Source organism: Cygnus olor, chromosome 12 (genome assembly GCF_009769625.2).
Source record: "Cygnus olor isolate bCygOlo1 chromosome 12, bCygOlo1.pri.v2, whole genome shotgun sequence".
NCBI lineage: Eukaryota > Metazoa > Chordata > Aves > Anseriformes > Anatidae > Cygnus > Cygnus olor.
Window position 1 is genome coordinate 4,955,167 of NC_049180.1, and position 16,100 is coordinate 4,971,266.

At 45.2% G+C, this 16,100-nt stretch overlaps 1 protein-coding gene across 1 annotated transcript in view; it reads right to left on the bottom strand.

The window, feature by feature from the left end:
* The window catches only part of LOC121076938 (c-Maf inducing protein), a 127,307-nt gene that overhangs the window by 21,110 nt on the left and 90,097 nt on the right, over positions 1-16,100 (bottom strand). The window contains exons 4-10 of the mRNA XM_040571593.1: positions 10,332-10,493; positions 9,141-9,182; positions 6,289-6,351; positions 4,895-4,975; positions 2,327-2,430; positions 1,691-1,795; positions 1-354 (exon numbers count right to left, since the gene is read on the bottom strand). Coding sequence (XP_040427527.1) covers positions 1-354; positions 1,691-1,795; positions 2,327-2,430; positions 4,895-4,975; positions 6,289-6,351; positions 9,141-9,182; positions 10,332-10,493 — 911 coding nt within the window. The remainder of the gene's footprint in view (positions 355-1,690; positions 1,796-2,326; positions 2,431-4,894; positions 4,976-6,288; positions 6,352-9,140; positions 9,183-10,331; positions 10,494-16,100) is intronic.

The window sequence follows — 16,100 nt, forward strand, 5'->3', positions numbered from 1 at the left end:
AGCATCTTGAGTATTTCGACATAGCAGCCGAGGATCCTGTCTGCCTGGGCGCTGAGCTCAATGCTCATGGTGCTGCAGGTGGGACTGACCATCAAGCAGTCGATCAGGTTGGGCTCGCTGTCATTGCCCACGTTGGCTGTCATCTTCTGGTTAGCCGTGTTGTTGCGCTCCACTTCCACGTGGATCTCGTTCGAAGTGACGATGACTGGTTTGAGCCGCGATTCAGTCAAGGTGGCCTCTTGAGAGACCAGGTCAGGACTCGTGTGAAGAAGGCGGAGGGGGAGATTAGGCTTTCGGTCGCACTGCTGCTGGCAGCCATTCCGAATTTCCTTCAGGCTCGGCGAATTGTCTCGGCTGAATTTTAAAAATAAACAAACAATTTCAATAACCAGACATAACAGCAGAAAGCAGGAGGGAGAGGGCAACACCGAGAAACCAACATCTTTTGCAATTTCCCACTGTGTTTCACCCCAGCCCACCGGATTGCTTTCTCCCGGGTAATCAGATTATTGAAACTAATTAAAAATATTAAAAGGCTCTGATAGGACTGTTCTGCAGCCCCTACTCTGCAAACATTTCAGCTTTTCATTAGTCTAATTGACATGCCAGTTTAGTACAAAGGTGAACTTTCCCATCCAAGTTGTGCAAAGCTGTAACAGGATCCATGTCCAAGTATGTATCTGGCTACAGTACATGCCCAGACATTTGTCTGCAGCCCTCGCGTTTGGAATTTCTGTTGGACATTAAGCAGCCCCTGTCCGTGCTCTACCATGAGGAAAGTCAGATAGCCATAAACAAACAGGAAACATAGCAGAGGGGAACCCTCGGTGTCTACTGGAAACTGGCTCGTGTGTCAGGAACTGCAGCATCTATTTTGTGGTAAGTCAGGAATCAGATTTTCCACGATAATGGAGACAGCATCATGAAACCAGCTCCGGTTCAAAGCTATAGATACCCTGGGATTTCCACGCAACCCCCTTCTTCAGGATCTTACCCTTCTCTTTGCTTTAGGTGTAACATCCACTTCATGTGCCAGAAAGGGAGGAAAACTGAGGCTGCTCTGGGTAGTGCTCAAATCCCAGAGACTGTTGTGGAGCACTCTCACCTTCTGCTATTCTAAACAGCAAAACTCTCATCTTCTGCTATTCTAAACAGCTAAACTCTCGCCTTCTGCTATTCTAAAGGCCAGTTCCAGCTGCTGCCTGCCTCAGAGGAACATCTCAATGGTGGCCAGCGTCAGCACACAGCTGGCTGCTGCACTGCATCCCCAAAGTTCCTGCAGCTTGCAGCACTTCAGTATTGGAAGCGCTGAGCTCCCCAGCTCCCTGTCACACCAGCACTGCTCTCTGGAGCAAGCACAGGAGCCAAAGCTGCGCAGCGATGACATGCCAGCCTCACTGCCACGTAGCATGCCACAGTGAGTACAAGTGAATGGAGATTCGGTATCTTCTTGTCTTCAGATTTTCAAACATGCAAAGCATAACAAATACAGTCACATACCTACAAAAACACGCATGTGACCATACAGAACACCCACATGTAGCACTAGCAATGGGTGGAGCAAGAATGAAGACACGCTCTTGCATACCCACACCCATGCTCATGCCGATCTTGTTTACAGCCTGAATGAAAACTCTTTGACGCCACGAGTTTGGGAGTAACATGCGGTGAACTGAGAATTCATACTGACCTGTTGATAAATTCCTCATAACATGAATAAATGGCTGCTAAGCAGACAGCCACGAGATTTGGCAGGACCCTGGGATGGGGACATTGTCCAGTCGGACCATGCATGCTGAAAAACAAAAGCCAAGACAACGTCACTGCAATGAAAACTTCTGTGGGCAAAAACAGTCAGACAGAACAGGGTGCCAGAACTGGATAGACAGCCTCGGGGAATCTTCAGACAGGCCATAACAGAGTGTTTTAACCCTGCAAATCCCCACCAAATAGTCCTACTTCAGAAGAAGGCTGTGTCCTCGGTTTACTTGATGTAGTACCCCTGAAAGCTCACACGTGATCATTGTGGGGTCTAAAGCTGATGGGAATCTCTCTGTAAATGCTCTGAGTCTCAGCGTATAAAAGGAATATCCATTCACCTCCAGTGTTAAAGGCAGAAAACCCCAGCCATACTTAAGAATAAGCTGAAAAAAACCCTTCAGCAACATCTCCTCATGGGCACCTCTCACTTATTTGCTGTTTGCCAGTACCAAAAAGCACCAGCTACTGTAACAGCTAACTACAGAGGTTAGCAGGGCTGGGAGAAGTAATGTAAGGGTGTGTGCACAGGACTGGAAAACACACTGTAAAATTGAATGTGACTAACCTGTGAATAAACTTCTTCACCACCTCCATTCCAGCATTCAGCTCATTCAAAGCCAGAATGTACTCCTGAGTAAACAGACGCAACCGAGGGCATTTCCCAAAATCCTGTCCAAAAAGGAGAGACTCAGTGAAGACGGTGAAATATGCCTGCAATGTACATTGAAACTGTGGGTTTTCAAAAGAAATCAATTCAAGCACAGCTGAATTCACTCTCTTGTAATGCTGACAGCTTCAGGAGCACAATACCACTGCATGCTGAAGTAATGTGCTACTCACTACTAATGGCATGCTGTACAATCTCCTCTTTCCCCCCAGACCCATTCCAAAACAAAAGGCATGTTCAATGTTCATACGTGCAGTTATTTTTCTTTCATACGTTTAATTTTGTACCTTTATTTTGAAATGCATTTTTTATTGTTGTTCATTTTTGCTTCCACTCGTAACTACACTTAGAAGAGTAACTCAAACATGAACTCACATTTCAATATTTGACATGGTACCTATTCTGCTTTTAGAGAAAATCTTTTTTGACAAGTGACCACTAAACGATCAGTTATAAAACCACAGGTCAGTTCTTTCTCTATTGTACTCCAGGTACAATATGAATTTGACTGGTGAGCTCCACAGTTGCTTCCAGTCAGGAAGGCACCTGCTCACTGAAATCCAGCATCTCCTCGCCTTACCTGCTATTTTGAGATGTGGAAGGAATACAATTGGCTATCTGGTGAATGTTATTCCGCAGCACATTCCTGCTAATTTACACAGGTGTAACCTTATTATGCAGGTGTTACAGAGCTACAAAACTAAATTTCCAAGTGGTGAACAAGGCCTGCTGAGTACAGCAAGCCCTCCCTGTTATCCCTCAAGCAGCTGTCTGGGGAAGAGGAGTCATCCTGAAGAAATAAATGGCAACCGAAATCTTAAAGAAATGCTGCAAGTGGTAACGAACCAGGGGACTATGAAAGGGAAGACACATTCCCAAAGTGCTGAATCCTTCCTTACCTATTTTGGTTTTAGGCACTTCTAATGTACAACCTGTATTAACATCTCATTGGCTGTAAAACTAGGGAAGATCACCAAAAATGTGAATATAGCCCTAGATAGAACAATGTTCCCTTCAAGTCTAGTGTCATTCCTTGCCAGTATGACCCAAGAAAAAGACTGTCAGCGAATCCGTTACAATTCACATCACCGAATATCTAACAGTTCCTTCCAGCAGGTGCAACTTGGTCCAACAGCATGAGACCGCACATGCTTCGTATATCCTCTGGTGCCACTTAATTTCATGGGAACTCCTTGCAAAATAGCTTGTGCAGTTACAATTCATTATTTTTTTCAACCTGTGTAAGTGTCCTAACCGAAATTAGAACAAAAGCCCAAGAGATCATAATGAGCACGTCACTGCTGACAGCTTTAAAATAAAATACCTCCAAAAATAATCTGATGACCTGTCACCATAACACGTACAAAACAAGGCACACTATCAATATTGTTTACTCCTAAAGAATAAAGCAATAGTGCTTGGACTCAAACATTTGGGCTGAGCCCACAACCAGCTGTGATCAAAAGGCAGGGAGAGGCTGCCGAGTGCTCCCAGCACACTCAGCACGTGATAATCTCCAGTCCTGCACGTACTCGGTGCTATCAGCAACACAACGAGCTATCCTCGATCATTTGAAACTTCAAAATAGACAAATGAAGCACTCTTTCTCCGTTTGGTAAGTGGGAAACTGTGGAACAGAACTTGCCATGAACTTATCAAAGACCACAGAGGAAATTAGTGGCAAAGGTTGGAACAGACAGCTAGGTTTCCTGCTCTAAGCACACTAAATTGCACGTGGCCTCCTAAGGTTATGAAGTTTACTGCCAACAGCACTGTCCCCCTGAAGGACTACTTTATTTACATGCACACACACACATTTTCTAAAAGACTATTCAGTACAGAAATCCCCGGGGAGCAGTAAAGTGCCCAAATCCACTCCAATTAATATATGACACCGTAAATTCTCTGACTACACACTGCGGTACAGACATGTTGATTTTCAATCTGCAAATGTTAAGTACAGTAAATATACCCAATTCTCTGAAGCTAACCAAATACAAGCATTACACTATGCATTTAGATTTTACTTGAGACCCCTCAAGAGCTCTGGATTCTTTAAAAAAAAAATCACCCTGAACTCCAAGAATAACATTTACAGAATATTTCATTGAACACTACAGAATATTCAAAAATGTTTACATGTCTGGAGAGCACAGGCACGGAGCCAGGAATACGACCTTTTCGCCATCTTAGGTTTTCTAGCTAGTTCTGTAAACTCGAGGAGTTAAATAATAATAACGTTATAAAAATGAGAAATAAGAACTGTTTTCTACTGGATTCATGCTGTACACAGGAGGACAGTGGATGGTTTCTAAAATTATACCAGTTAGTGAAAAGAAGCTGCTTGTGTAGCTATAGAGTGATGAGACTCATCCTTGAGATCACAGTTAAGTCAACTGCCTTAAATATTTTATTTATTTGTTACTCTTTGCCACAGCTTTGTGATGTAAAGTTTCTTTCACTCACCATGTTGTGTTTGAGAATCCTCTGTACCACTGGCGTGAACACTTCTATCACAACCATCGACCGCGGGCGCTCTCGGCAGTGCTGTAAGGAGCAACAAGTCACTTTGTGAGCTGCAGGATTATCAAAATGAGTCTCCCCTGGCTTCACACCCTGTGCACAGATTAGCCCTTGGATTTTATTAATCTAGGGGTAATTAATCTTTCCTGGGAATAGGATACTTGTAACACCGTTCTCTCCTACAGATTTGCTGATATCTAATAAAAAATTACAACGGGAGCTCATGAACTGTGCAAATTGCTTTCCCTACTGCTTATTCTTCACGAAACTCACTGGAATTTAATAGCTTTTGGGATATATCCCAATATATCAGTCAGAGTAATTCAAGTAGGAAAGGACTTTTGGAGCTCACCTGGCCTAACCCCTGCTCAAGGCAGGGCCAGTTGTGAAGACACTTTAGCCTACTCACTAGCCTTGCCCACTCAAGTTCTGAGTATCGCTGAGGAGGGAGAGTTCATAACCTATAAAAACAATTTCCCTTGCTGCAACTATACACAGCCCATCCCACACCTTTAGAGATAATTAAGTAGCTATCTCTGATAGAGACCAAAAGCATAAAAAAATAAGTGCCCATATAGCTTGGAGGATGAGAGACTGGTGGGTAACACAGAGTCTTGGAGGTATCGGAGTCTGAGACTAGGAATGGCCCTAAGGCTGGCTTATCAAAGTGAAACAAAGTCAGAGTTGTTTCTTGAAACTTGACGATTTCGGCAGGAGTAACTGCTGACAAGTAACTCTGGGTGGGAACTTTAAGCAACATCCAGACTGTTTTACAAGTGTACATCCAGTCTTCAGTAAGCAGATTAAAGCAGACTTGAAACTGAAATGCAAAGAGACCTAGAGAAAAAGTAGTATTTTCAAATCCAGAAGTTTTTCCTCCGAACTGCACAGAAAAGATGCAAAATGCAGCAGAAGCCTGGATTTTCCAGGAAAGAGGATGGGTCCTTATGATCTTTCCACTACCATTACCCCATGACATAAAACCATTACGGCTGAGTTATGCATCACATTACCAACACATCTGAACCCAGTGACTCCAACAATTTTTGCATTAGCTAAATAGAACATACAGTAGGGCATCTCATGTACCCAGACTGGGGTGGGGTAGTCTGAAGATCTTAACTCTCATGGATTATCAATACTGTGCAGTCTGGTGTGTGAAGAGTATGTATCTATTTACCATAATGGTGCTGTCAACTCTTCCGTTATCACCGGTTGTTGACCAAAAGATGAAATCAATTTGGGCATGAGGCAAGGAGTTAAAGAAAAAAGCAACAATCCCCTCAAAGAACTACCCTCATATACAACTATTAGATTTCAGAAAGCTGCTCTAATACCTTGCAGAAGAATTCACAGAGGTCAGGAGGAGGATGGTTGTTTTCCAGCAAAGGTGCAATTGCCTTTAAAAAAATTAAAGAGAGAGAAAAAAAATAATTAGAAGGCTGCAACTGGAGTAAGAGTTCTGCAGGGGAACATTTTTCTTGCAAAACTAAAGGTCACTTTACTTTTAAAAAAGGACAAAAGTATCAGTATAGAAATTAGAGGCGGGCTGTGTGTTTTACACATAAGCTTAAGCACACCCTTGCTGTGAATCCTCTGGAAAGTTTTGCTTTTAACTACATCAGTGTAAATTCATAAAACACAGCAGAGTAACATTTTTATACTGGTTTCAATGAAAACATGAGCTGTAAATCAGTTATTTAGTATGTAATATAGCAAGGACAAATCTGCTTCACTGTTTCGGTAATAACATCTCTCTAAAAGAAAAAAAAAAACAAAAACCCACCAAACAAATACATGTCTTTTATATAAGAGTTCAAGCTCACATACAGCTGATAATTCATGAAAAAAAATACAGCACTGTTCCTACCTGGAAGGCCTCTATTTGTCAAAATCAAGAATATAACTTTTTGCAAGTTGAGATCAACAATTCCTTCTTTGCTGCTACGCCAACTGATGTGGTTATGCTCAGTAAATACATTAGAGGTCATACCTGCCGCTGAGAGTGTAATGAACTTATGTTGTTGTTACTTCCTTTGTAATTTAGGAAATGGTACTAGAACAATGTATTCTCTCTACGTGATGGTGCCTTCGGGCTTTTCCAACCTCGAGCTGAAGGGATTCCCAGTACCCATTTAAAAGTAAGGCTGTAAGCAGCGGCTAGGACATTTTGTATTAAGCAACCGAACACCAGATATTTTATCTGGATGGCATCTGGAGCTTTACTAAGGCAGCCTGTTCTGATTTTTGCTCTCCCTCTCATCTCCTTAAGGCCTTTAGCCACAGTGAGTCTGCTCAAAATGAGCTTGTTTCACAACAGCTGCTTTCACACACGAGCACGTTAAGGTTAATGTGAATTTTAACAATGAAACACCCAGCATATCTGCAAAGATCTGTTTGGGTTACAGGTAACACTTGTGAAGTTTCTGTTCATTCTTGTATGCCATCCTTCTGCAACTATTCACTCTGCCTCTGGCGGTGGCCCAGAGGAGATGGAGAAGGCAACACGATTTTGGTAGGACTAGAGGGTCCTCGCTGCCCACCCACCACCCGAGCTAAACATCTCCCTGGAATCCACCTTTCGAAGTGTCAGCCATGGCACCAGCCAAACCACAGCAGGCAGGTGTTGCAAAATCACCACGTGCTTATACCTGTCCGGCCACTGCCGTCACTGCAGCAGAGATGGGGCTTGGCTGGCTGTCAGCCTAGGAAAAATGGGCTTTTTTGTTCAGCCTCGTTCCTGCTGAATGCAGGGAATAACCGCAGCAGTCACTGTCAAGAGGGTCACAGCTCTGCCTGTACAGTCTGTATGGAGAAGTGGCAGCATAAAGAAGCCCGTGTTTGCCCTCTGTGAAACCTGCTGCCTCACATCGCCCAGTGACGGGCGACTGATCCCCTACCAGGAAGGGACGAGTTGGAATATTGATCTGTTCCAGCAACATCTAGATAGGAAAGGCGGTTTGGTCTGCACAGCAAATCACCGTGTGCTTCTGCGACATGACACAAGCACACAGCAACAGCAGTACCTCCTAATAGCACAGGTTGGCTACATAATGGCAGTGAGCTCTAACAGACAGAAACCTCTGACTCCTTAACGGCTGGGGCACAACCTGCAGAAGGGCAGGACTGACCCAAAGCAGCCTTCACTCAGGATCACTGAATAATTTAGGCTGAAGGGACCTTTGGAGGCCACCTGGTCCAACCTTCCTGCTCACAGCAGGGCTACCTGACATCTTTTATTAAAAAATCCTTCCCCAAAACAACCAGTTTTCACTGGAAGCCTGAACTTTCCTTGGCACTAGAGGAAAATGAAAGCTACAGCAGATCTCAAAGAAAAGTAAATGCCATTTCAGAAACTATCTCCAGCTAAAATGGTATCTTAAGCAGCAGCTACACACAATTCACACCTACTGGCAGCTACATGCTGCCTTGTTTTGCAGAAGGATTCACAGGGACGTGATACGATCAGGTGGTGGTGAAGTTCTAGGTCTGACTGCTGGGAAAATCTCCTGGAAATTGCCAGCGACTGAAATTAAATTACAGTGATGGGGTAGCAATTTCCACCTCTCTGATAAATTTTTGAGATTTCGTGTTTTCTTGCACAAGGAAGAAGGTAGCTATTTGACACACTTATTTCTATGTCTAAATAAATGCAACCGGCGGAAGAGAAACAAGTTGAGGGGGCTATTTCTACAAACCAAGTAAGCAGGGGGTTAAACTGCAGTGACACATACGCATATCCGTACTTAGAAAAACAATCACTTGCTCACATACCATCAGAGATGGAGACATTCTGTATATGGCAGCATTAGCCCCTCAGGAAACTACTAAGCCTAAGGGTTTTATAGGGCACATCTGGAAATGATGTTTTTTGACTATTTAAAGTACATATATAACATTGCACTGTGTAGCCCAGTAAGGAGGCCATTTTGGAAGCAGATTAACCCTACATATGCTGTATAACTTGAAGAGGAAAATATCATTATTCATCTGTGAAGCAAGGAAAGAGGAACAACAAACCACGCAAAAGCCTATAGGCCAAATTGGTTTGATCCAGTTCAAATTCATCAGCACTGATACAAATGCTTTCATATCTGCCCAACTTCAGTAGGGCAGAGGCTTAAGCACTGAGAGAAGTGTTATTGAACCATATGGATTTGTTCCTGGATTTTGACAGAAAGTTACTCACCACAATAATGCTCTCATGGTCTTGAGTGGTTAAGTTGTTGTTCTGCAAGAGTCAAACAGAAGAAATGAATGAGCAAACAGTTCTGAGCTGGCACAGCAGCATACACTGTACTCTCAGCTACCATCAGACACTCACAGAAAGCCTCAAGACTGCCTTTATTTATTTTTAGAATAAAATTAATCAAATTAAAATCATTCTCTTAAAGAAGGTCTTACACAATCTGCTATGAGGGGTTGTGGAAGCTTCCATTTCTTCCTCAGCACCTTCAGATTCAAGTCACCCCAGCCACGAAAGCTAAGCACACAAACACCAGGATGCCAGAGCAGGATTCAATTAACTGGAAAACTAAAGCTAGTGATAGAGTTCTTAAACTTGTTTTCTGTAGCCAGGCTGTATGTTTCTAAGAAAATTAATAAAAGAACTGTTGCATTGTTGTATACCATTTTTGGTAGTAAAACAGCTGCTGCAGTTTTCCTTAAGTTCCTTCTTCTAAAATGGAATCAGTAAAAGCCTACTGGAAGTCACTGGTTTTCAACAGCAAAGTGCTTTTGGCTTTCTCAGCAGCATGATCTATTCAGAGGTTACAGAGCCTACTGCAAGACAAACAGCTGGCAACTTCTTTGGTTATCCCAAATCTTTGCACTTCAGAACTTGGACTTCAAAAACCTGCTTGGCATTAAATTTCCTGTCCACAAAAAGTTAACTATTTGAAATAGATGTAAAAAAGGATAGGTACCTCTGAAGAAGGAGACTATTTTTCTTTGACAGAACTGGCAATAATAAAAAGCTGCGCTATGAATTTATTGGTAGATACATTTGTTGGCCTTGTACAAGGATGATCAGTCTTGCAAACAAAGCCAGTGGAACAGAAGTCAAGGGAAGTTTTACTACTGACTCGAAATAAGACTTGAGTCAGACCCATAACAAATTTACCATGAATAACCGAACAAAACCCCATAGCCTCAAGAGAAATGTTTTTTTGTTTTGTTTCCAGACATCTACCTAACATGGGTCAAATTCTTCTTTTCCCTAAAAAGTACAAGTTCCACTCAAGTCAGCAGAAGTCACGAGCAGATTTAAAGGAAAAATTTTGAAAGCCCAAGTTAAAATAAAACCCACCCACAGACTTTTAACTGTTTGTCTCTCATCAAAAGGTGACAGCGTCTTGCAGGAGCACGGCTGAGATCATACCTCTGAGAGCAGTTTTGAGACAATCTCCAGTGGGGCTTGGTGAATGGAATCGTCCTGAAGCGGAGACGTCAGCGCCATGTCCACCAGCGTCCTGATCTCCTTCAACACCACCTCCCAGCGGCTGGGGTTACTGAGCACCTTCTTGTACTTGTAAATCTTTTTCTGCAAGGAAAATGGAAGGGTCACGTTGACAGCACCGTAAGCCCCTTGAAAAACTGACTTAGACACGTGCCTCCGACAGGCAATCAGCAAGTGGGTTGCTTTGTACTTTGGGTTTTGCCTTTTCTGTTTGCTAAAAATCTGTACTTAACACATTGCAATGGAAAATAAAACCTCGTATGTGTAAATCAACTATTTCCGCGAATGCAATGAAAAAACATAGCTCCTTTTTATCTTGAAAAGAAGTTTTTTAACTCCAGAGCACCTTCCTTTCCATCACCTCCTCCTGCAAACACCTTCCTCATCAGACAAATAACAGATACTCGCTATTGCACTGTTTCCAGAGCCGTAGGACTTTTTAAAGAGAGTTAGTCACAGGGGTTGGAGGGATCAAAACATCATTCCACAGATGTGGCACTCCCCAGTGCCGATTGGTGAATTCACATTCAGAACGAATTACAGTTAACAGTAAAAAAAATCCAACTGATCCACAGGCAGTTTGGGCTTTTCCCCCCAGTTCTTGAAGGATGCCGAGAAGTTGTCGTGACTCCCCAGCTGTGACAGAAACACGCCTGCTGAGTCTCTAAATCCCCCTTGCAGCAGTGTTTCAGTGCTCGGCTGAGCTCCGCTCGCTGCCCAACGCCACCACCCTCACCCCTGCTGCTTCCCCCACCGGCGCTGCCCGCAGCAGCTGGGGAGCAGAAGGCACCTCTTACCTCCTCGGCAGCCACATCGCCGAACGGCTGGCACACAGGCTGCTCGCCAGTATAAATAGCAGTCCCTAGAGGAAAGCCACCCCCCCTAAATTCCCAGAGGTGGCCTGTTGAAACTCTAGAAGTCCAAGGAAGCGACGAGGGGAGTTACAGCACCAACACGAAGCGCTGAGAGCGGCTTGCCAAAGCCACGTCCTCCAGGCACCACGCCGGGAGGGAGCTGCAGGGTTTTGGCTAGCTGACGGGTCCCTTCACTCATCTCTGCCTGCCCAACTCGCCCCCCGATGAACGGGGTGACAAGAAGTCTGGGTACATCTCAGGTTTATTGAACAACACCAGCTGGGCACTAAAACACGGCTGCTTTGCGCTAAATATGGATTTGCATTTCCAGAGAAATCCCAGAAACCGCCTATTTCACGCAGCTTGCAGATTCAGCTGCACCGTCTGAGCGTAATGCCATGAGTGCAATAAAGGCAGGGGACTTTGCAAAGGGTCACTCTGCTTTGTTTTGGTGTGGGTTTTTTTTGCTTTGTTTAATTCTGTTTTGGAGCTTTGCTGCTCCACGCACTTCCCCTTTCACTCGCGCAGGGCAGCTGCCACCAGGCAGGCAGGCTCACTGCTTCCCCAGCAGATCTCATGCTCAACAAAAAACACAGTCACCTCCGTACCCTATCTGAAATATTGAGAACAATACAGAAAAACACAGATTCTGGATGCTCTGGGTTTTTCTGTGCTGCTGGGGAGGGAGACGAGGGTAGCACTGGGCTGACATGTAAAGGGCAGGGCGGGCACAGTGGCGATTTTAAGCTACCAGCGCTACTTCCATTACCATCACAGATTTCTTGGAGCCTTGAATCACGAAGAAGCTTGATTCACAGAGAGTTTAACTTTTGTCTGTTCACACAGTGCGTCTTTTTAGGGTCTTTTTCTTAGACCGACTCCGGCACGAAGCAAAGTTTATGTTTCAAAGCCAAGCAGCCCGCTTTGTCACCTGAAGCAGCTCCTCTCTGAGTAAGGACGTTAAACAACACCGCCAGCTCCACAGATCTGTTTTCCATGCGGAAATGTCCTCCTTGGTCCCGTACTAGGAAGAAATCAAGCTCAAAGCAGAATTCAAAGCTAGATGAGAAGTGGGGCGGGGGGGCAGTGGTTACTGTGCATCGCCTGCTGTGTGCTGCCCCGCTCCCGGGTGTGACGGCGTGGTTGGGGACAGCAGCTCCTTCAGCCAAAGGGACGGCTGCTGAAAGCAAGCTGCTGGCCCCACAGCAGGACCTGAGCACAAATCTCTTCCCTCCGCTGCCAAATCCCCCCTTGCATGGGGGTGGGAGGAGCAAGGGAGGCCTTCTTTCCCTTTTAGAGGCGACCATGAAAAATTAAAGCTCTGTTGATGCTGACGCACGTAAGAGGAAAGCCAGAAGGATTTGTGCTGCGCCAGGGAGACCTCCAAAAGCTCAGAGCAGCAGACAGCAGCTCAAAGGCAGCACCCAGGGAAGCCACCTTTGCACGCACTGTGCCTATCGCTGCCAAAAAAAAGCAGATTTAGCAGTCCCTGCTTCCACCTTTCAGCACAACGGGGTGTGCTGTGCTGGTGCACCGAGCTGCAGCCTTCCAGGGACGTCGCCCAAGTTTGGAGTGATGGTGGGAAAGCAGCTGGAAATAAATAAATAAGTTGGGACGCCGTCCCCAGGAGGGCTGAACTCTGCTGTCCTGAACCTTTGCCCATGGTTACTGTGCTGTTTTTCTCGGCAGAACGTTTTTCACTGTTGAGCGCCTTGCTGAAAGCCTCAATTAAAGCCTGAACCCTATCAGTCGGATACAGAAGCAATTTGCTTTGTATCAGCAAGCCCTTGGCCAGCACCGAGCCATCTGCTCCATTCTACCTGCGCCGGCTCCGGAGCGAGCAGAAACGATCCCTTGGGAGCCTAAAACAAAGCTGCCCGGTGAAGACCCACGCTGGAGAATGGGCTCATGGACACGTGCGAGGAGCTTGTTCTCCCAAACACGGGTGTAAAAGATGCTTTCAGTTGTGTACAAGAAAAATGCTGGGCTGGGAATCCAGTCTCGTGCAGATTTCGCTAACAGCAGCGGCTCCCGAGACCATTCCTGCGAGTGACAATACCACGTGCCAGCGTGGAGTTTGACCCTTCTAGTTACTGACCAGCCAGAACCACACAGCTAACGTCATCCCAAAAATCTCGCTATGCTGACTCTTAAAACAAAACCAGTTGAGTTTAATAAGTACCGAGAAGCAGCAAGGGGAATAAGCGACACCAACAGGGCATCCTTCGTTCTCAAGTCACTCTCATTAATTAAGTCTTGCAGAAACCCAAAGATCTAAGTCTTGGTCCTCTTTCAGGGGAGGAGGAATTGAAGCCTACGTGAGAAAAATTACTTTTCCAGGGTTATTAAGCAAGCATGTGACAAAAATCTGTAGGCAGTGGCTTTTGCCATCAGTGCTCAGAAGCTCGTGAACATTGCTGCGAACAGAAAGTTCAGACGGGTCTATGGTACAGGAAACTTTCAGCTTTTTTTAAATGAGATCTCTGTGTGTTACTCTATCCCATAATGGCTTCATCTGGTAGCTCTTGCTCATTCAGCACCTCTCTGGACAAGAATGGAAATACTGATAGAGCTGACATCTAAAAAAATGGTCTCTAATGCACAGAAATGGAAGGCATGGCACGACTGCCTTTCTTGACCCTAACAAGACCTTGCCTGTAAAGAACATCTTAGAGCAGCCCGCGCACTTGATCCAAAAAAGGCGAGATGAAGTTGGCCTTCTCCTTCACCAAATTTCACCCCTGCTTTGCCATCAGTGGCCAGCAAACATTCTGTATTCTTGAGAACCAGTCTTCCCCTCAGCTACTACTGCCATCTTAACACTAAAATAAATTGCCAGCCCGAACCCAGAGCAGCCAGTTAAATTCTAGTTCTGTGCTCTTTGGTTCTTTTCCTCCCAATATCATTTCTTCTGTGGCCGAGCTCAAGCTACTGCAGGAACATGCATGACTTGGAGGGCTGCGTGTGCCAGTGGCTGTTTATTCCTCGCCGAGCACCGAGGGCAGCTCCAGCAGAAGGGCAAGGTCGCCCTCCTGCCCAGCGGTCCTCCCCAGCTCAGCGAGGGGATGCCCGAGCCAAGCTGGTGCTACAGTTTGCTTTTGATGGAGCTTCAGTAAAATGGAGGTAGCTCTTGCTAGACGTAAGTAGACGAAGGAAAAAAGCACAGAGCAGCCACTGGAACTGTCTTCTCCACCATTGCAGAACTTTCTGTTAAAATGCTACATACCAAGAAACAGGAAAGTTGCTTGCAATGTCCAGTACACGTCTGGCATGTCCTACACAAGTCAGGAGCTGTACCATGTATTCTTGAGCACCACCTGCTGGCATCTCGTCTATTCAATCATTGCCTTTGTGACAACAAAGATGGCATCCCCAGGACTCAGCTAGTTCCCTGTTCTAACACAGGCAGTGCTCAAGGTATTCTGAAAAACAGGTGAGAATAACTTGCTGCTAACAGATAGCTTCCCTGTTAGCAAGGGATAGGCTTGCATCACCAGGTGGATCCACTGAAAGCCTTTCAGCGTTTACCAATATAAAGATAAAAAGCAACTTGACTAAGTCTACAAGAAGTGCCATTCCAGGCAAAGGGCTGGGGCCAGGACCGGTGTATATAAATGCTGGCAAAGTGGGGACGTGGGACTGCTCATGCTGCAGCAAACTCCTCCTGACCTTCAGAAGGTTTTGCTAGGAAAATTCCTGATCCTCCCTTGGTGAAGGTCTACATAAAACTTCATTTCCTGACAATTCATATTAAAAAATTCCAAAGAAATCCACGATATTTACGGCACTGAGATCAGCACCCATGAGCGTAGGCCCTGACTAAATACACCAAGTGACAGTCTCTGCCCCTAGCAGCTCATGGTCTTGATGATTGCATGCAGGAAGGAGAAGCAGAGCAAGAAAGCTGAGGTGATTTCCTTGAGGTACATGGCAGGTCAGAACCAGAGCAAGACTGAGGCCTCCTGACTCTCAGGCCTCGGCCCAGCTGCTACCTGAGGGCACATCTAAATAAAAGCACCACCAACGTGCACGGGGCAAGCAGGCCGAATGCTGACATCCCATCGCTGTGCTTCCCACTCATCTGCCCGCAAGCCTTTTTTCGGCCTACATTCATTAACCTTTTTATTTTCCACTGGTGTCTAGCACCTCGCTCCAGGTCTCGGTTAATCCAAGCAAGAACCTTGGCCACCCAAACCGACGCTGTGTCGAAGCCACCGGAGTTCAGCGGGTTCAGGAGCAGTGACGTGGGTTGACCTGTTACTAATACACAGGCTGGAACAACTGAACAGGCACTTCCCACGGGCACAAAGCTTGTCCTTTGCTCAGATACCACTGGGACAACACCGCTGCAGGACTAAAAGAATGCTGAAATAAACAAAACTTGAAAAGGACGCGCCATGGGTTGCATTTCTGCTTAGGCCAAGAGAGGTGCAATGTGGCTAGGAGACCTGGGGGCTCACAGGGCAGCCCCTCACTCACAACACTGGGCACCTGCGACAGTAATGCACTGGAGAACTTGCTCCCAAAGCATGCTGTATTTATATTACATATACATCCACCTCCTTTGCCCACAGCTGTCCCCTGGCTAGCTGTCCTTCTGGACTTGTGCTCTATGGTGTGTTCGAGACCACTGCAAAGACACCCTTCAGCAAAGGTGGGTGAAAGGCTGAGAAGGAAAGGATATTCTATGCAAGGGAAGAGAAAATAAAATAAAAATAAAATAAAATAAAATAAAATAAAAACATAAAATAAAATAACAAAATAAAATAACAAAATAACAAAATAAAATAACAAAATAAAATAACATCAAATAAAAACGCTGTGCAAGCAGGTCTTA